The sequence below is a fragment of the Schistocerca nitens genome, chromosome 8 (genome assembly GCF_023898315.1).
Source record: "Schistocerca nitens isolate TAMUIC-IGC-003100 chromosome 8, iqSchNite1.1, whole genome shotgun sequence".
NCBI classification, from domain to species: Eukaryota; Metazoa; Arthropoda; class Insecta; order Orthoptera; family Acrididae; genus Schistocerca; species Schistocerca nitens.
Window position 1 is genome coordinate 289,018,753 of NC_064621.1, and position 22,432 is coordinate 289,041,184.

A 22,432-nucleotide genomic window follows, 5' to 3' on the forward strand; every position below is an offset into this window, starting at 1 on the left:
AGAGTCAGACTATGTTGCATATATGCTGCAGCAATGTTCTCGACTTTTTGATTGCCACTTATAGACGTTAGTGCATGCAGCCTGACCAAAGAAATGGCTTCAAGGCCACATAGTTGCAGTACCTGGGTTTGTCCATCTTGATAGTGTCAAGGAAAATAAATTTTCATTTTCAAAATGCACAGTTTTGTCTTTAACCTGTTATTTATACCATTGATACTATCATAACATTCAGTGATACTCTTGCAAAGTCATGTTATTGATTTACATTTATCATCATTATTTCTATATAAGTTTGGTTTTATTCTAAATGTGTGACTTCTTAATAATGTAGCAATTTCCTTTTCTATTAACTGAATAACTGTATAGCATGAGCGTTTAATGAAAACAGAGTCTGGCAGAAAGTTTTGTTTGTTTGTTTTCAGTTATTCAGATCATGCTCTATTAATTGTCATGTGTAAGAGGGGTGGGAGGACTGTGCAATTACGACCCTCCGCCACACACCGTCAGGTGGCTTGTGGAGTATGGATGTAGATGTAGATGTAGAAGTGTAGGATAAGATGGAACAGTTTTTTATGTGCTGGTATGGAACAGAAATTTGACAGAGATAAATGTTTTAATTTGCTTCTTCAGAGCAGAAATTTGATGGAGATAAATGTTTTAGTTTGCTTCTTCAGAACAGAAATTTGATGTGGATAAATGTAGTTCACTGTTCTGCCATCAGTCTTCATGACCTGTTAGAAAATAAAACACCAAGGAGATGGAGGAATTATTTTCAAGTCAACTGTTTAAATTTCTTTCATCTTTTTAATTAATAATAAGGTCTATGTACAGTTAGTATGCAGATTTGTCCAAGTGAACATACAGTACACTCAGCTATTACTTTTCCTATACACAAGGGCATAGGCCAAACAAGTACAACATTGGGTAGGAATCAGTATCCCATTTCTGCTTAGTAATAAACAGTTCTAAAGACAAAGGAATCCGTGGACCCACTCACAGGCCTTATATTGTTGCAGTCCAAGGCCTTTGTGCATTGTCTCGGATGCCTGTTACATAATAAGAATTGCACAGTTTTTATAAATGAGACTTACAAGTTATTTAAGTATTGCTTCCTTCTTAGTCAGGTAAAAACCTCTGAAAAAATATCTTGTCTTCACCATGGCATAAAGCGCCACACTCTTCACGCGCTCTTCTTTATATATTTACATATGAGAATCAAAGGGCATGCATGTGGCTGTACAGAACATTACATATGTATATATATAGTTTTGCTTTTGACAAACAATTATAGTGTGATACATTTAAAAAAATAAAATATAGGGGCATAAAGTGACAAATAAAAATTCGTAATCAAACATCTACAATGAAAGGTACATATAATTTTTTATAATACACATTAAATGAAAACTTTCGAAAATTTCACTTACAAGAAAACATTAGCATATAAGATTTATTAATTAATTTCACATTAAAACAGTGATAAAAATTCACTGAAATGACAATAAGAGACATATCTGTCACATTATTAAGCACCAAAGGCAGAAGCTTTTATGGATACACAGTAGAAAATAAAAGGCTTAAGCCTCTTCATATTCATACTAGAGCACATACAAGCTCCGTAACCTAAATGTCACTGTTGCGGCTAGACAAATGCCAGCATTATTTCCTCCTTACAACAAAAACAACTTTAACAGCACTGAGGAAACCATTCAAGGAAAACAATGTCTCACTATGAAATTTTGCAGTTGAGTCAATTCTACAATATTTCTAGTGCAATGCAAAAAATCACAGACACTGAAAGTTTCCGTTGTCTATATATTGCAGAGACATAAGCACAATGAGGAACAGTTCCACTTTCTTCCTTGAAGTCTTTGTACGTGGATATATTCCACAACCTCACTATAAACAGCTTGCTATCAAATGTACATGCCTGATGTATTCTCATTGCACGTCATGTTGTGTTAAATCTTGCAGACAATTTATGCATATTTGAGGAACTCACAGTGTTTATATTTTGCACCACATTTAATTTTGTTCCTCCTGCATCAACATCTACCCTGTTTCTGCATGTCAGCATAATATTTATTTTACACCACAAGACACAGTGATTCCTGCTTTTGCAATCCAGCCTGCATAAGTACGAAACACTTTCACCTTACATAAAATCACTCTTAACCAGTCTTCTTAATTGTGTTAATGTTGTAGGCCTATACATTCATTTTTTTTAAAAATGCGATTAACAATTGCATTGTGAGATTCCAAATTATTTAATGTTTAGTATGCCGTGATCTGCAAGAAAAGGGCTCATAAAAATGCAATAATGGTGTTAAAATGTCCACCATGTCCATAAATAAAAAATAACTTTAACATATTTACAGTCTCAAAAAATGTTCCTTCCAGTCTGTACAATTATTTGTTTTTCAGTCATACATGGAATATTGCTTTTTTTTCTAACGTGATTTGAATACCATTATACTCCATGTGTCGCACATATTAAAGTTCTTGCACACAAAATCATCAACAGCCTTATTTAAAAATACATATTACTTCTGTGAAATTCACACACATGCTATTCAACAGTGTCTGCTTAGTCCTAAGCTATTCATTTAGCAACAATTAAAGTTTGATCATGATGCCTGTTGGTTACAAAAAGTGAACTGTGAAATGACTAGTGGTTGAATATGGAAAATATGAACAAGATTTCAAGTATGGTAATAACTGATCTCAGCTTTATTAAGTGTCCCAATTACTTGTGGCATTACAAAAGGTCATTTTTTCTTAAATGGGTGTATCATTAACATCTTCGTGGATGAGTTTGTATTTTCTATCCTGGCACTACAAAAGTTTTGTGATATTAGAGTTTTTCAGGGGGATCAGCTTGTGGTCACTGTCATGGATTTTTTACTTGACCATCCCAATAAGATGCAAGGTACAAATGGGGGGGGGGGGGGGGGAGGTAGCAAGGGGTTTCTGATAACTGCAGTAGTTTGATGAATCTTCAAGTTGGAACAAAATAAATGTACCACTGCACTACTGGCTTCCAAACTAATGTATTATTGTAAACAAACTGAAAAAAAAGACAGACCCTTTCACTTGTGACTTAAGATGTAGAGTGTCTGTTTGTGTTGTCTGACTTTCAAGACTGGTGGTCATAACACCAAGCATTAAGTGCCGATGTTTAAAGGAATTGATGATTGTGGATATTTTGTGCATCACGAGTCATGCCTGTGCCAGCGTAACCTGCGATTTCCACTCTTCCGTCGTTTACGTTTTGTATCTCGACGGAAAGCTACATTTCCAGGATCATCAGCAAGTTGTGGGTAGCGGTGTACACTATGAATATCAACTCCTTCATAGCCATCCACTCGTCCATGCAGTACTAAATCTTCTTTTTCTTCTTCAGTCCAATCACCACGACCCTGGAAGCCGGCAGCAACAAGTTGTTTCTCCAGTTCCCATGCTCTCTCCACAGCTCTCTTATGGGCATGTTTCAGTATTCGATGTCTTTCTTGTTCTGGATCTGCACCGTACCTAATAAAGACTGCAGCATCAGGATTGTGAAGTCTCAGTTCCTTAGTGCCACTAGTACCATGTTCTGCTGATTCATGAGCTGAGATATTGAACATACCACCTAACCTTCGCAGTTCTTCTTGGTCATCTCTTATCTTCAAGATATTGTCTTTGACAAAATAAAACACATCTTGATCATGAAGACTGAAATGCAGATCAAGAAAGTAAGAATTGTTGAAAACTGATGTCACAACATCCTGCACAACGCTATTGACGCCTTCAACAACACTGACAATAGCACGACCCGACACACGAGAGATGAGAACACCTTCTCCAAACACAGCTCTTCTGTACGCTACTCTTGGGAGTAAGTTTCTTGTCTTTGGCTCCATTTTCAGCAGTGGCTTGGGAACAAAACCTAAGTCCCGGAATTTTTCGTTCACTCTGTCCACAATGCATTGCAATCCAGACATTACACCAAATTCAGGGGACAGTTGGCGTGAAGTGACCATTGCTTGTGGTTGGTACACTGTGCGAACTGTGTAGGATGATCCAAGCATACTGTCGATGTCGTAACCATAAAGTTTTAACCAACTTGGAAGATCTGAAAATAAAAAGTATCTTGGAATATAGTTTTTATTTTAACAACTAATAAAAACTAATTAAATACTTTTTACATCAGTAATAACAATTAAATCTAGTAAAGAAAAAATATAAAAAACCATAACAATTATTACTTAACTTTATTTCTTATTTTATTTTACTTTACTTTTTTAGGGGAAAGAGTAGGGAGGTTCTACATGACAACCAGTTTTCGATTATAAGGCAACAGAAATTGTTTTGTAAAACATTTTGTTATGCAGTTACAGCTTTCACTGGAAGTAAAACATCCATATCAGGAATCAATATGGGAAATATATTGTAAACTAATGAAACAGTTTCATATGAATCAACAGATACATATGTGTGTGTGCAGATATTAAATAGCTTGTACATGAATGATGGACTTGTTGCAACTTCTAAATCAATGTAGTTTCATTTCTGAAAAGTTCATTGTTTCCTAACATCTGATTACTGCACAACTTGCTAAGCAAGTCAGGATTTTTTAAATAAATTATGGATCTCATTATTGTAGCTACACATTAGTTAAGCATAATGCTAGATTTCTTTTCTGATTTTATTCCAGGGAATTATCGAAACTTTATTTACTAGTGCATTAATAATTGTTTTGAATCAAAGGAAAATTCAGTTGAGAAAACTAATAAATTAATAAATAAATTGCATTGTCACTTACCTGTCATGTAATTGATGACATGCCTGGGATTAATCGGGTCATTGTTGTTAAACCTGTAGATGAAAATATCAGTTGGTGTTGTGAGTTGGTTTGCCATTTCTTCCCACGCTGGAGTCATCCACTGGCCAACAACTGGATCATAAAGTCTCTTCTTTATGTACACAAGACCAGTATTTGGGTCAAAAAGGCCACCATGGAAGTCTACAGGAAGATAGAAGTCTGGATTTGAATCCTTGGTTACTTTTCCAAATGGTGTACGTCTAATTTCCTTAATTATGTTTCCATTTGTGTCATACAGTGCTAGAGGGGAGCCATTTTGATCTGAAGCAACATAAAAGCGCTGTTCTGATGTTTCAACGGTTATTAGAATTTGCCGTTCATCATAAAGTAATCTGAATGTGCGTCCAGATTTCGGAAAATGAACATGAGAAATTAGATCTGGTGTGCTTGGATTTGCATAGAAATACTGAGTAACATTGCCTCGTTCATCATGCCAAGACACCATTCTTCCTCTATCATCATAAAAGTACCATGTTTGAAATTTATCTCTTTCAAATGCATGAATTAATTGGGCTCGTGAATTATAGCGATATTTCTGTTCCCCTCTCCTCACAACGAATCCTCGACCATCATAGCTGTTGAATTCAACATCACCATACTGCACAACTCTGTCTCCACTGTCATAACCAAGTGAGATCTTTTCTCCTTGTTCAATTACACCAATAACATTGCCATTTTCATCATAAACATATTTCCAGTTACTGTCACCTACAACTTCCATTACATGTCCATCTGCGTTGTAAGTAACTTTGTCTGTGATAGTAACTCGCCCAATTGTAAATTTTTGTGCCTTAATCCTGTTCCGGTTGTCATACTCTAGTTCCATTCTGTAAACATCAAATGTTTTAATGTTTATAAGTATTGACTTTATCCTTCCATGATTGTCATAATCAGTGATGCTGAAAAACTGTTTACTTGTATCCTGCATCACAGAGCGATTGAAAGTGTTCCTGTAAATACGCAGATCTGTCACTCCTTCAAGCATGCCCAAATTTTGATTGTATTTCAATCTCAACTGTGGAAGCTCTTTTCCATTTATTTCAACATCAATGCCTGATATTCTTGCATTGCCATCATATTGATAACGAAAATGTGCATTGTCAAGTCCACTTTTACTACCAAATTTAAGTCTTTCATCTTTCAAAATTCCAGCATGGTAGCGATATTCTTGTTTCAGTTCAAAGTTCGGTTCCACAATGTCAATACTTTTCACCAAACTTGTAGTTTCTTGGTAATTGTAATGGATAGATGACAGACCTGCAAGAACTGTTTCAAGTTTGCCGCTCTGATCGTACACATAGGCAACTTTACCAGACTGATGTGGGTAAACTTTTGCTAGAATCTGGCCATCATCATTGTATAAAATTTCATATGGGTGCCGATTCATTGGTGAGAAATACTGATATTTGAAGAATCCAAGGGATGTCTGCAAAGAAAAGGCATGGATATGGCCTCTGGGTGTTGTAAGTGATTGCAGTGCTCCGGCTTCATCATACTGCAGCAAGTAGTCACTTCCTCGTGGTGTTGTGACTTTCAGTGGCTGTGAAGAAAATGAAAGCAGATTAATTATATATTTAATAAATTTATAATACCGTGTATAATTATGTAATGCAAATTTTATATCTTTTTTTTATTACTTTATACATATCACATTAAATTTTTTAAGCTTTTTGTGAAATAGGTAAAAAACAAGTAACTCAGTTTCCATACCAGGCTGCTAAACATATCCTTGAATGCGTAAATCATTGATGATCCATCACCATAACGAATTTGATTGAGACGCCCAGCTCTGTCAAATGCGTAACTTTCGTTGAGTTCTCCCCATCTCCAGCTTGTAAGGCGACTAAATCTGTCATACTCAAGTTCGACACCAGCAAATATCCCATTCCTGCAAAAAATTTAGTGGTTTTTTTAATATGTTGGTATGTTTTATTCTTGCGTTAGCATATTTTTGGGTGATTGTGGCTGAAGTAATGAGTTTATTTAGGAAGAAAACGGCTGAAAAGGTTAGCAAAAGAGATTAGCAAATACAGAGGGGTCCAGAAAAATATAGACACTCTTTGATAGTTAATGTCTTTGGACCAGAAGACATATTTGTGTGGTAGTGTAGCCCATTCTTTTCTCAAAAGGTCTTGATGCGCAATTTCCAGCAGATGACAGAGCAGCAATGAATGATGTGAGATTGTCATTTGAGCAATACTGGGCCATCGTATTGAAGTGGTACTGGAAGTCAGGAAAACATGATGGAGGTACAACCTTTAAGTGGCATAATGTATACAGAACTCAACCAACAACATGTACAATTCATCATATTCGGGATAAATTTGAAGCCAAAGGTACTGTTCAGGATGTGCGTAAGGAAATGTCTGGCTGACCAAAAACATCAAAAAGTCCAGGTTCCTGCACTGCTGTGTTGCAACATATTACTGGATCACCTCAAAAATCTGTGAAGCAGGGTGCACATGAAAGTGGGGTAAGCCAATCAAGCCTACAATGACTTCTAAAGGCTGCAAAGTGGAAAGTGTACATTCCAAGATGGCTTCACACTATGAATGAGGACAACCCATATTGAAGGATCTAGTATTGCGAGTAGTTTGAAGGCACACTTTGCGAGGATGAACAGTTTGCAGGGATGGCTAAAAATTCAAATGGCTCTGAACACTATGGGACTTAACATCTGTGGTCATCAGCTCCTTTGCAGCTGGATGGTTATCTGATCTGACCAGGTGCAATTCAAATTGAACAGTACTGCAAACAGCCACAATTGCATATACTGGGCTCTTGAAAATCTTCACATTCATGTGGACAAACATGTTAATCTACCAAGTGCTAATGTGTGGTGTGGTTTGTTATCATGCAGTTTGACTTGCCCATTCTTCTTTAAAGGTACCGTAACTGGTGAGATGTATCTTCATATGCTGAAAACATCGATTTTTCCTGCCTTCTGAGAGGTGTTTGGAAATAAAAGATTTTACCTACAACAAGATGATGTCCTGCCTCATTACCATAGAGATGTCAGAGCCTACATGGATGAAAATCTACCAGAGTGATGTACAAGTCAAAGAGGGACTGTTGAATACCCGTCTCCAGATCCTACGCTTCTTGACTTCTACCTATGGAGAATCATGAAAAATGAAGTTTACTAACAGAAGCCAGCTATGCTAAACAAGGTACAAGAAACCATCAAGGCATCCTGTGTGGCTATCACACCGGCACCACTGACAGCCATAGTTCAGTCAACAGTTCAGCACATCAAAGTTATCTAGCTGCTAATGGGGGTCACTTTGAACGCATAAAATAATCTTCATCCCCCATGCAAGGATTGTAACGATATTTTACTTTGTTCCTTTCATATTGACTATCAAAGAGTGTCTACATTTTTCTGGACCCCTCTATATCTCCTATAGCTGTTGCAACAGTAACATCAGCTGGTAAAAAAAAAAGTTGGTTGCAGAGAGGAAGATGAATCCCTAACATTACTACACAGTAATGAGGAAGAGAAACTGTTGTTACTCCACTGACCCTCACTGCTCTTGCTCATTGCTGATTCTATAATGACAGTAAATTTTTACAATCATGCTTCATAAATGTGAAGTGTATAAGGGGATATTGAAAGAAGTAACAATTTTACAATTAATGCAAACTAGTGATTTTTAATTAAACTATTTTGACAGTACCTATTTATAAAGAGACCTATGTAAATTCAAGGCACCTGTCATATTACAAAAAGAACTGTTTTAAAAATGAAGGCAGCCATGGATAATTTAATGGATCATCTTGACAATGGCTGAAAGTGACTGACAGAAACCACAGAAAACACAAAGCACGATGATTGGACAGGCATTCGAGTCCTACCTTTCCTGAATTCCATCACCTGGCTTTGATGACTTATGAAGAATGAAAACACTCAGTGGGCTGTTTGTCAATCACAAGCCACATGCCACTAGTCTTCAAAATGGTGCTTCTGTCTTAAACTAATTTAGTTAGGTCTGTAACACTCCAATGACAGTGAGGTGTGGTATAAGAAAATGCAAGTTTATTACTTTCAAAAAGTTGTGTCCTTACGGTACTGTTCCAAAAACTTTGATGTCGCACGAATATGCTTCTTTCTTGGTCTACAATTTGTGAGCAAACAGTTTAGAATAAATTTTCCTGTTCTGGAGAAGACTAACAATTGCATGAGCACTGGTGTATGAAATATGCCAAATGTGTTCACTGAAGTCAATAATAACAACAATTACTTGAAATACAATAATTCTTAATGTAATCATTAAATAAATTTGGCATTTCATTCATAATGGCTAATGAATATCCTTCCTGTTCACCATTAGAGGTAGGTTTTCCTTCCAGAACTGAAATTTTAACACTATTGCCTAACCGGTATTTCAATAGTAGCACCAGCATCCTAAATCTCTTTGATGGTAAATATCATATGTTCATTCTGATTTTATACATAAGATCAGATTGCAGTTTTCACTTCGCTGGTGACAACTTTATCCATTTTTCTGAAATCTTTCAGGTACTGACGGAATCAAGACAACTATCGAAAGACTGTAACACACTGAGTTGCAGATAGGCACAACAAAATGACTGTCACAATATAAGCTTTCGGCCAACAAAGTCTTTGTTGAAAATAGACGACACACACACACACACACACACACACACACACACACACACACACACCTGCAGCCTCTGGCAGCTGAAGCCACAGTTCTGTTTCCTATTATACTCATACTGAGCTGGTGTCTGAAATGACCTCTTGTTGGTAGAATACTATACACATTTAACATTGAGGAAAGAATTCATACTCAACATAGGGAACATGTACAGTAAATGATAAATTTATTGCACTAACCTGGAACCCCATTTAACAGGGCGTGCAGTACGATCATAAGTGACATTCAGCAGTTCTACACGATCATCCATGAAAACAGCAACAGTGCCAGTTTCACGATCATATTCCATTGTTAACAGGTTCTCTCCATTGACTCTCAGTTTGCGTCCAACCTGCACTACTGATTTACCACCACTACCGCTTCCACCACTACTTCCAGCTCTCTTTCCACTGCCTGATGCACGTCTCATAAAATATCTCCATTCAAAACGGTTTGCCAGGTCTCCACCAACCTCTGTTCTCTGGCGTGCGGGAACAGGAAAACTCTCACCGAGAACCGGATCAATGTCAGATAATACTGGGTATGGCACTGTGTCTGTGGCTACAGCATGGGACCATGGTGTTGTACTGGCGACGCTACCATCTGCTAGTACCAGGATTCGATGTTCTGCATCACCTAAAAAAAGTGTGACAATTGTTAATCTTTCCAGAAATATAAATGAATCAGTGACTTGTTCAAATGCCTTGTATGAATTTTTTCATGATATTTTAAGTAATACAATGTAGAATAACATAGATTGTCCCACACTGTAATACTGTTCCTTAAGGAATTATGCAGACAGTTAAGGCAGGCAAAAACTTAATTGTAATGTAGGACTGGAAGTCAATAGTAGGAAAAGGAAGAGAAGGATAAATCGTTAGAGAACATGGACTGGAAGAAAGGAATGGAACAGGAAGCCGCATGGTAGAATTCTGCACAGAGCATTACCTAATCATTATTAATGCTTGGTTTTAAAATTATAAAAAAAGGTTGCACATGAAAGAAACCTGTAGACATAGGAAGGTTTCAAATAGATTATACAATGGTAAGACAAATATTCTGGAACCATATTCTAAACTGCATAACGTTTGGGAAGTGGACTTCTGAGATGTAAGATAATACTGGGTATGGCACTGTCTCTGTGGCTCTGTTCTCTGGTGTGTAGGAACAGGAAAACTTTCACCGAGAACAGGATCAATGTCAGATAATACTGGGTATGGCACTATGTCTGTGGCTACAGCAGGGGACCATGGTGTTGTACTGGTGACACTGCCATCTGCTAGTACCAGGATTCGATGTTCTGTGCCACCTGAAAAAAGTGTGACACGAAGTGCAAAGCGGGAATGGATAGATGAGAAATGTAAGGACGTAGAAACACACATAATTAGGGGAAAGATAGATGCCACCTACACGGAAATTAGGAAGACCTTTGGAGAAAACAGAAGTGGCAGCATCGCTATGAACTGCTGATGAAAGCTGAAGAAATTACAAAAATGTGGAAAATTAAGGTGATGGGACCTGGATAAGTTGAAAGTACCAGAGGTTGTTGAGAGTTTCAAAGTAAGCAGTAGGTACTGATTGGCTGAAACAGAGTAAAGTAACATACTAGAGTACATGTGGGTAGCCTTGGTAGTTGAAATAGTGAAGGCAGCAGAGGATCAAATCAGGAAAAAGACAAAAGCCAGTAAAAATCCATGGAAAATGCATGAGATATTGAATCTAATTGACAAAAGAAGAAAATATAAAAAATGTGGCATGTGTACCAATACAAGGGATTATAATTGTCTAAAATATTAGATTGACATGAAGTGCAAAGCAGGAATGGATAGATGAGAAATGTAAGGATGCAGAAACAACATAATTAGGGGAAAGATAGATGCCACCTACAGGAAAATTAGAAAACCTTCGGAGAAAACAGAAGTGGCAGCATGAAAATTAGGAGCTCAGATCGCAAACCATTATTAAGAAAAGAAGGAAATGCTGAAAGGTGGAAGGAATATACTGAAGAGCTATACAGAAGGAAATAAACTTGAAGAAAATATTGAAGAAAGGGAAGAGGAAGTAGATGAAGATCAACTGGGAGCTACGATACTGAAGGAATAATTTAACAGAGCACTGAAAGATGTAAGTTGAAAGAAGACTCTGTGAGAATTATTGAAATTCTTGGGAGAGCTGCCATATCAGAACTATTCCACATGGTGTGCAAAAATTATGAGAAAGACAAAATACCCTCAGATTTCAAGAAAAATGTAAGAACTACAATTTCAATACAACAGGTGCTGACAGGTTTGAATATTACCATGCCATCATTTTAATAAGTCACTGTTATATATTGAAATAAATTATTTACATAAGAATAGAAAAGTTAGTAGAAGCTGATCTCAGGCACAGATTTTTTATACTATTTATTTTAAGTAATCTAGATGATTTTATTCAGAAAATATTTGCAGTATTGTGGACTCATACAGTAAATTAATTTCTTTTATTAGTGTGCTATTCTTTAAAACATAACAATTCAGAATCCATGCAAAAATTACTTACCAACTTTTGTAACAACTGTTGACCCTTTTATTAACATTGAAACTGGTTTCCGGTTATTTTGTGTTACTTTCACTGTTGCTCCTTTCACACTGAGATCAAATGACAAACTAATAACTTTTCCTGTAGGAGTTATAGCAGAAGTTAGTCTTCCAAATTCATCATAGTTGTAAACATAGCTTCGGCCAGTGCTATCAAGTTTGGTCTTAAGAAGACCTGTTGGTCCATGATAGTCAAAAGTAACATTATAGTTGTCTGGTGTGCTTAATTCATGGAGCATTTTCATGCGTGACATTCTCAATCTACACTTTTGGCCTTTAGTATTTTCAATAGAATTCACTTGACTTGAATAGTCTCTCAGTAGGAAGACCTTGTTTCCGGCAGCATCTGTCACTGTGCTAAGTTTCCCATTGCTTGTATTTACATTGTATGTAAACAAATAACTTGTTTCTCCTGTGAGAATGTTGCGAGTTGCGATATGCTGACCGAAGCGGTTGAATACATAAATCTCTTGAGTGTCAGGAGAATATATCTCATATTCTCTTGAGACACTGGCATCTGGGATACTTGCTGTCACTGAACGAATCCTGTAGTTTGCTTGATCACATATGTGCAATATTCCATCGGGAGTCACTGCGACAGAAGAAATTGTATTGAACTTCGAAGTGGATGCAAGGAAATGATCTTCCTCAAAACAATCACAGCCTCTATCTAGACAATTGCATTTTGATTCCGCTCCAGCATAATGAGAAATTTTTCCATCTGTACCGATGATTCGCACCCTGTTTATTCTTTGAGAATCACTCTCAGCAACATAAAGGTCTCCAGATGGTCCAAATGCTATACTCTGGGGCATTACCAAGGTTGCATGCGTAGCAAGTTCAGTGTCATAGCCACCTGCTGGAGAGGGACAATGCAATGGGCGACCAGCTACAACTTTCACTCGGCCATCTGGAGCCAACTGAAGGATCATATGGTCATCAATGATGTGAAGAGAATTGTCAAGAGGATTGATTGCAAGCTCTGTGGGCCAACGAAGATGAACCTAGACATAAAAAACAAAAAAGAGGTAAGTACATAATATACACAAAATATGGTTAGAGCATCTATTAATGCTTATTGTTTGAAATGTTGGTTTCAGGAGAAGGAAGACAGAGACAAGAATGTGGACGTGTACTGTGAACATAAATGGATAGCTAGCTAAAGAGAGAGAGAGAGAGAGAGAGAGAGAGAGAGAGAGAGAGAGAGAGAGAGAGATGATACCATTGTTGTTTATCAGTATTTAATTATTATATACTCTCATATGGCACCTATTTGATAGTCTCACTTACCTTAGAAATGTTCAGAATGTAACCGTATGTACAAATTAATTTGTGATGTGAATGTAAAAATGACTTGTTCCATATCAATATAATCTGTCGTGCAGAATGATGCATAGAACATGTAACTAACTAACTAACAGAAACTGTTACCTTAATTTAGCATGGTAATAATATATGACTTTCATCTACATCCACATCTACACGAATACTCAGCAAATCACACTGAAGTACCTGGCAGAGGGTTCACTGAACCACCTTCACAATAATTCTCTGTTATTCCACCCTTGATCAGTATGTGGAAAAAAAATGAACACCTTTATCTGTCTGTGTGAGCTCTGACTCCCTTTATTTTATTATGATGATGATGATTTCTCCCATGTAGGTTGGTATCAAGAAAATATTTTTGCATTTTAAGGAGAAAGTTGGTGATTGAAATGTCATAAGATCTCTCTGCCATGAGAAATACCTTTGTATTAATGATGTCCACCCAAAATCCTGTATCATATTCATAACACAGGTTTTACTGTTGCATCAGAACAAAACTAAGCAACATTAGGAATAATGAAAGTGAGATATGTATTTTCCATTTATAAATTTACATTATATTTGTTGATGCATAACTAGAGGGCCATAATCTGCAACTTCATGTTTGTTGTTGTTGTTGTGGTCTTCAGTCCTGAGACTGGTTTGATGCAGCTCTCCATGCTAATCTATCCTGTGCAAGCTTCTTCATCTCCCAGTACCTACTACAACCTACATCCTTCTGAATCTGCTTAGTGTATTCATCTCTTGGTCTCCCTCTACGATTTTTACCCTCCACACTGCCCTCCAATGCTAAATTTGTGATCCCTTGATGCCTCAGGAAATGTCCTACCAACCGATCCCTTCTTCTAGTCAAGTTGTGCCACAAACTTCTCTTCTCCCCAATCCTATTCAATACCTCCTCATTAGTTACGTGATCTACCCACCTAATCTTCAACATTCTTCTGTAACACCACATTTCAAAAGCTTCTGCAACTTCAAGCTTGCGTATATTCCATCTTAATTCAGTAAGGCACTAATTTTCTCTTCTCTAAGCATGTGCACCTTCATATAGCACAATAACAAATAATGTTAGTTTTAAAATGTAATTTTTACCTTGGCTTGGTTAGATGAAAGTTGTTTTAGCTGCTTGGTGAAGTGAATATAAAACACTGTTTGTCTGTTCTTCATTCTCTCCTTGAACCTCCCCCCCCCCCCACCCCCCACCTTTCCATACCTCTGTCTGTGAGAGATTGGTAAACTGTATGCATAACGTGTGTGCACTATACCTCAATTTTAGTCCAGTGCACTATATCACAATTTCATTACATGTTAGTTATTCCTTATCTGGTGAAATATTTCCAACACAGTATAATACAAAGTCAACAAACCTCTTCCACATTTAATGTCCCTTCACAGGGAATTGGTTTCCAGTGGGACTTATGCATGTGATCACCAATGACTGTTGTCACAATTCCATCCCTGTCAACCATCCTGATATTGGTTCCATCAGCAAAGTATAGAACATTGTCAGCTGATACAGCAACACCTGTTTATAAATGACTTGATTTAGTAAACAAATTTTCCAATATCATGTGGAATAGTGTAAATGGATTGTACATACCTTTTGGGTATGCCAGCTTTGCATCACGTGCCAGAGCGCCATCACCACAGTGTGCCTCGTCTCCCGGAAGACATCTTTCCCCTGAACCAACTGCTGTTTCCCAGTTATGCTCTGGATCTGAGTAATCATCAACACTCCTCACACGTATGATCTGGTGAGATTCAGGGTCTGATATGTATAGAACGTTGTCTAGTGGACTCAGAGCTAAGTGATAGCGGTAAGACACCCTCGTGGCACTGAAAATACATCAGAAATGTTTCCTTAGACATTTAAATTACTTCTGAAGGAGAAATCAGGAATCTCTGGGTGCAGCTTTAATAAGGTAGCTACTGATTTCTAATGAACATTCTCAAGCTTATTTCTGAGTATTATATTCTTCTGCTATGAACTGAATGTTTCCTTAGACATTTAAATTACTTCTGAAGGAGAAATCAGGAATCTCTGGGTGCAGCTTTAATAAGGTAGCTACTGATTTCTAATGAACATTCTCAAGCTTATTTCTGAGTATTATATTCTTCTGCTATGAACTGAATTTCAAGCTAAGGGTTTCACATGTGCCCAAGCCTGAACTGCATTATCATTAAATGTACAGCTGTTTTCCTCTTTGAGTCTCCAAAGACAGTTTTTTAAAAAGGTTGCCAATAATGCCACTAACTGTTTTTGCAGATTAATGGATCAATCATGTGTTCAGAATTCCAATATGATCTATTAAAGCCATGGCTGTAAACAAATGCGTCATTTTATAGTGCCTGATGTGAAAAACAATTAGATGCGTGGATAGCTGAGCGCATTAAAGCACATTCCTCTGGGTCATGAGGAGCTGTGCCAGCCCCATATCAAATCGGCCTAATGGATTAATTATATGGGCTGGTGTACAAGCCAGCCTGGATGTGGTTTTTAGTAGTTTTTCCACATCCACTCACGTGAATACTTGGCTGGTTCCATTCCAGCTACACGACGTGCAAGCAGAAGGGATCCATAGATTCTTAGCCTTAACATGCCTTTTGGAGCAGCAACCAACCCCTCTGTAACAGTATTATCTATAAAGGTATGGTTCTACATTGGGGAACTACCACACCAATTCCGAATCTGGCACTGGCCAGATATAGGGCACTGGTTTGGATTGTTGGATAGATGGATGGATGAACAACTAATATGCATTTTTACAATTTGTGTCAAGTTGAAACTTGCTACATTAACATGTGGCAAAACTTCTGGAAGACAATAAACAAATTTTGGAACTCTTTTTTGCTGGACTGATTTTAGCTATCCCAGTCGGACATTGATTCTCTGATCTTGTCAGTTGTTTTACAAGAACGTCCTCTGGAAATCTGCTGTTCTGAATCCGAATTTAGTCGTCAGGGTGGTGGTTTCTCTTTAATTCAATATGGAAGATTTGGTATGTTTTCTTCCCCTGTCTAATATTTCTTCTTCTTCCTTGTTGCTCAAAAAGTCACTCCATCATTTTTAAAAACAAGGTAAAACCCAAGCTCATTTTCAGAATGACTGAGCTTGTACATGGGAGCAAAAATCGATTTTGAAGGAGCAAATCTGTCAACTACAACCACATTTTCAAACTCAGTATTGGAAGGTTTACATAAGTAATCAGAAACAAAATGATGACACTGATTTATGGATACTGGCTTTGGGAGTACTTGTCTACTGCACCAGCACTCAAACCATAAGACCTATCATCTGCAGTGAGAGCTCTTCCAGTTGACCCACCTGAGTATACCTTGCTCCAACCTGTTACTTTTAAATGGCACAGAGACCCTAGCATGGTGCTGAGAGCTTCAATACTGTTACAGCCTCAGACAGTTTTTCTTTTGGCTATGCATATGATGTGTTGATCACTTATAGGAAGTAAAAATTGCGTACTAGGCGAGGACTTGAAATTGACTTTCACAAGGTATCCAAATTATTCATAATCTCTTAGAGATAGTTTTTTTGCGTTATTTAGTAATCACTGGCTTCACAACCACTTTTGGAACTGGCTTTGTACTCTAAAAGTGGGTATGCCACGTAGTGATTCATCTATAAAAGTTTGTATCATTGTTAGGGGAGGTAAAAAACAAACTGCTGACATGCTTTTATAATATAGTTTCAAACTGGATGTTCTGAGAGACTGAATATTGAAGCAAGAAAGATCTCTATAATTAGTAATAATATTTTGTTATTCTGGGAAAACAAACATAATGCTCTCAATTTTTAGAATAAGTTATGAGCTATTTGTTGCCCATAAGAAGCTGTAATCCATATATTACAGTAGATCGGTAACTCATGCATAATTTGTAGAAGCAGCAACAACTGTAAAACATATTTTACAGTAGGTCAGTGACACTTGCATAATTTGCAGCAGCAGCAAAACAACAACCTCTTACACACACACACACACACACACACACACACAGACAGAGAGAGAGAGAGAGAGAGAGAGAGTTAATTTGTTTCTATAGTCTGAGCAGAAAGAATACTCACTTGAGTCGAACAAGTGTTCTTACAGTTCCATCAACCAATATTCGCCTCACTAAATTAAAATCACCAACAAATATTGATCCATCAGCTGCAGCAGCAAGCGCAACAGGAGCTAAAAGCCTTTGCTTAGATGCTTGGCCGTCACAGTCAAAACAGTCAAGGGGCCGCTGGTGCCCATCTCCCATTGTCGTCAGTATCACACGTGGCTTATGTTTTAAATAAATGTTGGATCCATCTCCCTTCTGCAGTATGCCTATAAAATTATGCATTCAAATGATTTTCATACATCTGCTTGTTCTAGCATGAGATTTGGTCACATACACACACTTTTAATCTACAGTTCCATGAAAATTAAGGCAAGTCTGTAGGCAACTGAAAGTGAATTGACGTACTGAACAAAACTACATAAACATGTACCACATTGTGAAACAATTATAAATTGCTACTCTACTTGCTTTGTGTGAAAAGTTAAAAATAATTAAAGCCACTGGTATGATTCACAACTTATGCTACAAAATACAACAGTTGTGCTTCTGCCAATTTATAAGAGTACATAAATATTTTGCTGGAATTATGGCTTGTTCTGAGAAATTCTGTTCCTTAGTTGGAAACAAATTAAAAAAATAGAATTTTATGAATAATGGGAACTTTTACAGGATGTAGACGACATGCCAAGTGAATAATTTAGTGTGTTGAGGATCAAATGACTCTATGATAAAAACATCTTATAAATTGTCCAATATACCATAAATTTGTTTCAGTCACAAAAAGATACACAATCTGATTGTATTTTATGTAGTGGATCTTACTAGCTAAACAAAACACCCAAAACACCTTTTTTCACAGAAGTGACTCATTTAGTTAATACATTATACAGTTTTTCAATAAGAACCCACAGGAGACTCAGTTGAAACTGGACCTTCTGTATGGAAACACATATGTGCTACATATGGGCTGGATTTTCCTTTGTGGAGCACAGGTTACTGTGGAAGTCAAACTAAGTTAGACAGAGTATTTTACTTACAGAAGTGAGAGGAAATGGAAAATTTAATGCTGTGGATGGTACATGAAGCAAATTGCTAAATGTAAAGCTTCCAGACATGGTATTTCCTTTAAACAATTTCCTGAGGCACAAAAACTCCTGTTGATTTCATAGTAGAAATGGCAACAAGGATACAGAGTTTCAGATAGAGCATACCATTCAAATGGCAGGTAAATTACCAACAATTTTGTTAATAAAACAGAGATAGGTGATGTGTTCAGTGATGCAATCAGTCAAAGGATGTAGGAAAAAAGATAGTATTATTTTTTGAAAGTTTATTAGGTATGTTTGGATTTATTTTTGATTGTTCTATAGGGTAGTATTCATGACAGTATTATTAAAGAGAGATAAAAAGTGACTCGGATTTAGAGATGGCTGTCATTATTCCATTGTAGCCCTTTAGTACAAAGCATATTGATCTCAGTTTCCTGAAAAGATCAGAGGCTGAAATTTTACATATGGAATTTCATAAATTTCCTACTAGTGAGATTAAATGATGTGAGCTCTATTATTTGAATCATTCTTGTGTATAGGACCAATTTTCACACATGTTGCATTGTAATTCATTACAGTCTGATCCTTAAATAATGTGTCTATATATTTTTCAGTAGGTTCTTTGATTATTTTGAAAGATGAGCACATACATGTTAGCAGTGATTCTTACTGATCAATATTTAAGTTGTTTGCAGTGGTTGCTACAACACACAAACTATTATCTTACCTTCATGGAAATTATATCTATGGTGGATATCAAGATTCCAGCCTCCAACCTCTGATATGCTCATATCATGACCACTGAGCTTTGTTGTTTGCACATCCCAAATTATATCTTTGCAGTCACTATATTCATACCCAACTTTAACCATTGCAGTTGTGACTCCATAAACACGTTGCCTGAAAAGTATAAGAAAAATATTATCTACCATTTAAATTTTACTTTTTGCATTCGACGAAACATTTTTTATGCTCCGACAAATTGTAAAATGGATGTTGCAACAAGGAATATTCAGTCTTTTTAAATGTTTATAAATATGTTCATCACAATATAAAAAAAAAGAGAAGTAAAGTTTCAAAATTAATATGCTTTATTAAGAAGATGATGAATATCTTCCATCAAGGGAAGGTCCAAGAGAATCTATTGCACAAAATAAGAGGTTATTTTTCTTTTCTACTGGAATACTGATAAAAGTGGTGAAACAGCCAAGAAAAATAAAGTAAACATTGTATCTTGAACTGTATATGTGGAATTGTACACATCATCATCATCATTGGTCATGCGTCATGCGCTTCTGTTGCCGTCATACTGCCGACACCAATCCAGAACTTTACCTCGATAACCAAGTATTTGATGTAGTGGAGACTTACTGCTTTTTGGGACTGGTCTTCGATGCCCACTTATAACTTGGCTTCCCCATCTTCGTCAGCTTGACAACTGCTGGCAGCTTCTTAACATTATTCAATGTTTGAGTCACACCGCCTGGGGTGCTGATCGTCCTACACTGTTACAGCTGTACAAAGCCATCGTACAGTCCTGTATTGACTATGGGAGTCTGGTGTATGGTTCAGTATTGCTCTCTGCGCTCTGTCTGCTGAACCCTATCCACCACTGTGGAGTTCAGCTCACGATGGGAGCTTTCCCAATGAGCCCAGTGAATAGCATCTTCGTGGAAGCTGACGTTTTTCCATTGTGGCTTCAGTGGCATTCATAGTTCACCTCGTCATCCAAATTACTGTCTCCTTTTCCCTAATATGGTGATCCATCTCCCGCAATGGCAGCCCAGAACTGGGAATCCCCTTGCTGTCTGCGTCTGGTCACTTCTTAGTGAACTAGACACTTTCCCTCTACCACCTCTCCTGCGGGTCCACTTAGGTACACCTCCGTTGTCCATGCCTTGGCCACCGCTTCGTCTGGACCTATCGCAAGGCCCAAAAGGCTCAGGCCCTCCGCTGGCAATTTTTCTCTTCTTGGCAAGTTCCAGGGCTCAGAAATAGTCTACACTGATGGAACAGTAGTTGACAGTCTTGATGCTTTGCTTACACTCACGTTGGACATACTGAACAGTGATCCTTGCCTGATGGCTGCAGTGTTTTCACTGAAGAGTTGGTAGCCATCTATTGTGCACTTGAGCATATCTGCTCCTGCACTGGTGAGTCCTTCGTCATTTGCAGTGACCCCTTAAGCAGCCTACAACCTCTAGACCAGTGCTTCCCTCGACAGCCTTTGGTAATGACTATCCAGAAGCCCATTTATGCCCTCGGCAATGGTGGACATTCAGTGGCCTTCATTTGGACCCCGGGACATGTTGGGATACTGGGCAATGAACTTGCTGACAGGCTGGCCAAAGAGGCTACCGGTAAACCAACTCTGGAGATCGGTCTGCCAGAGACTGATTTCTGATTGGTCTTCTGCCATAAAGTTTTTGTGATTTGGGATACTGAATGGCGTACCCTCAGTACACCAAATAAACTCCATGTTATCAAAGACACAACAAATGTGTGGCAGTCATCCATGCAAACCACTTGCAGGGACTCTGTTGTCCATTGCAGGTTCTGCATCGGCCATATTTGGCTAACTCATGGTCACCTCATCTGTCGCAAGGACCCCCCTTGGTGTCACTGTGGCTCCCGTATGACTGTCGTCCATATCTTGTTTGACTGCCCAATTTTAGCTGCTCTGCAGCAGACTTTTAACCTTCCCAGCACCATACCTACAGTGTTGGGCAACAGTGCTTCAATGGCTGATTTAGTTCTACATTTTATCCATGAGGGTTTTTTTTTAATCATACAATCTAAGGTTGGGCATCAGGCCTTCTCTCCCAGGCCTCCACCCTTCCTCCATTTTACATCTTTAGCACTCTTTCTTTGTATTCTGTTTGCTTTGGTGTTTCTCTTCTTCTAGGCTAGAGATTTTTGTGTGTTGCATGGTGGCTGGCTCATCCTTTTCTATTCTTGCAATCAGCCAGCCCAGGTGATCTGCTGTATGATTTTAATACATTCCTCCATTTTTCCTTTTAATATATGTTTCCTCCTTTTGGTTTGCTTCTTTTGTTTTCTCTTTCAGTGTGATTCCATGTTAGTTTTACACTCTTTTACTTTCCCTAACTCCTTTTTGGGGTTGTTCTACCATGAAACTTGTTTGGATGAGGAAAAAGGGACTGATGAACTTGTAGTTTGGTCCGTTTATACCCCAAACTAATCAAGCATCATGCAGTCAACCAACAACACTGACAGACATAGGAGAAAGATTCTCTGCAGTGATGACAATACTTGCATTTTGCATTTTGTATGAATCATTTGTAGTGGAAATGATTCTGTGTAGACAAATTATATTGTGTAGAATATTAAAAAAGTACACTAATAAAGTACCCTGTCTAACCTCTACCAGAGATGATACAAACCAGTGTCTTGAATATATAGACCGCTCTTCACTAAATTTACACAAATCAGCCAGGGCATTATGACCACCTACCCAATAGCCAGTATGTCAACCTTTGGCAAGGATATCAGCGGCAACGTGTCATGGCATGGAAGCAGTGAAGTTATGGCAGGTCACTGGAGGGAGTTTGTACCACATCTGGACGCACATGTCACCTAATTCTTTCAAATTCCGGGGAGGGGGGACAATGAGCTCTGAGACCATGTTCAATCACACCCCAAACATGTTCGATTTGGTTGAGATCTGGCGAGTTGAGGGACCAGCACATCAACTGGAACTTGTCACTGTGTTTTGCGAACCACTCCATCACACTACTGGCCTTGTGACATGGCGCATTATCTTTTTGAAAAATGTCACTGTTGTCGGGGAACATGATCGTTATGAAGGGGTATATGAAGTGTGTGACCATTGTATGATACTCCTTGGCCACCATGGTTCTTGCATGAGCTCCA

At 37.8% G+C, this 22,432-nt stretch overlaps 1 protein-coding gene across 1 annotated transcript in view; it reads right to left on the reverse strand.

The window, feature by feature from the left end:
• Nucleotides 1–784: 784 nt before the first annotated feature.
• Nucleotides 785–22,432, reverse strand: part of LOC126199366 (teneurin-m) — a 358,266-nt gene continuing 336,618 nt past the window's right edge. Inside the window, exons 16-24 of the mRNA XM_049936259.1 lie at nucleotides 19,266–19,438; nucleotides 17,506–17,755; nucleotides 15,028–15,263; nucleotides 14,795–14,952; nucleotides 12,064–13,105; nucleotides 9,723–10,158; nucleotides 6,575–6,752; nucleotides 4,805–6,404; nucleotides 785–4,114 (exon numbers count right to left, since the gene is read on the reverse strand). Of these exons, the coding sequence (XP_049792216.1) occupies nucleotides 3,213–4,114; nucleotides 4,805–6,404; nucleotides 6,575–6,752; nucleotides 9,723–10,158; nucleotides 12,064–13,105; nucleotides 14,795–14,952; nucleotides 15,028–15,263; nucleotides 17,506–17,755; nucleotides 19,266–19,438 (4,975 nt within the window). The 3' untranslated portion in view covers nucleotides 785–3,212. The remainder of the gene's footprint in view (nucleotides 4,115–4,804; nucleotides 6,405–6,574; nucleotides 6,753–9,722; nucleotides 10,159–12,063; nucleotides 13,106–14,794; nucleotides 14,953–15,027; nucleotides 15,264–17,505; nucleotides 17,756–19,265; nucleotides 19,439–22,432) is intronic.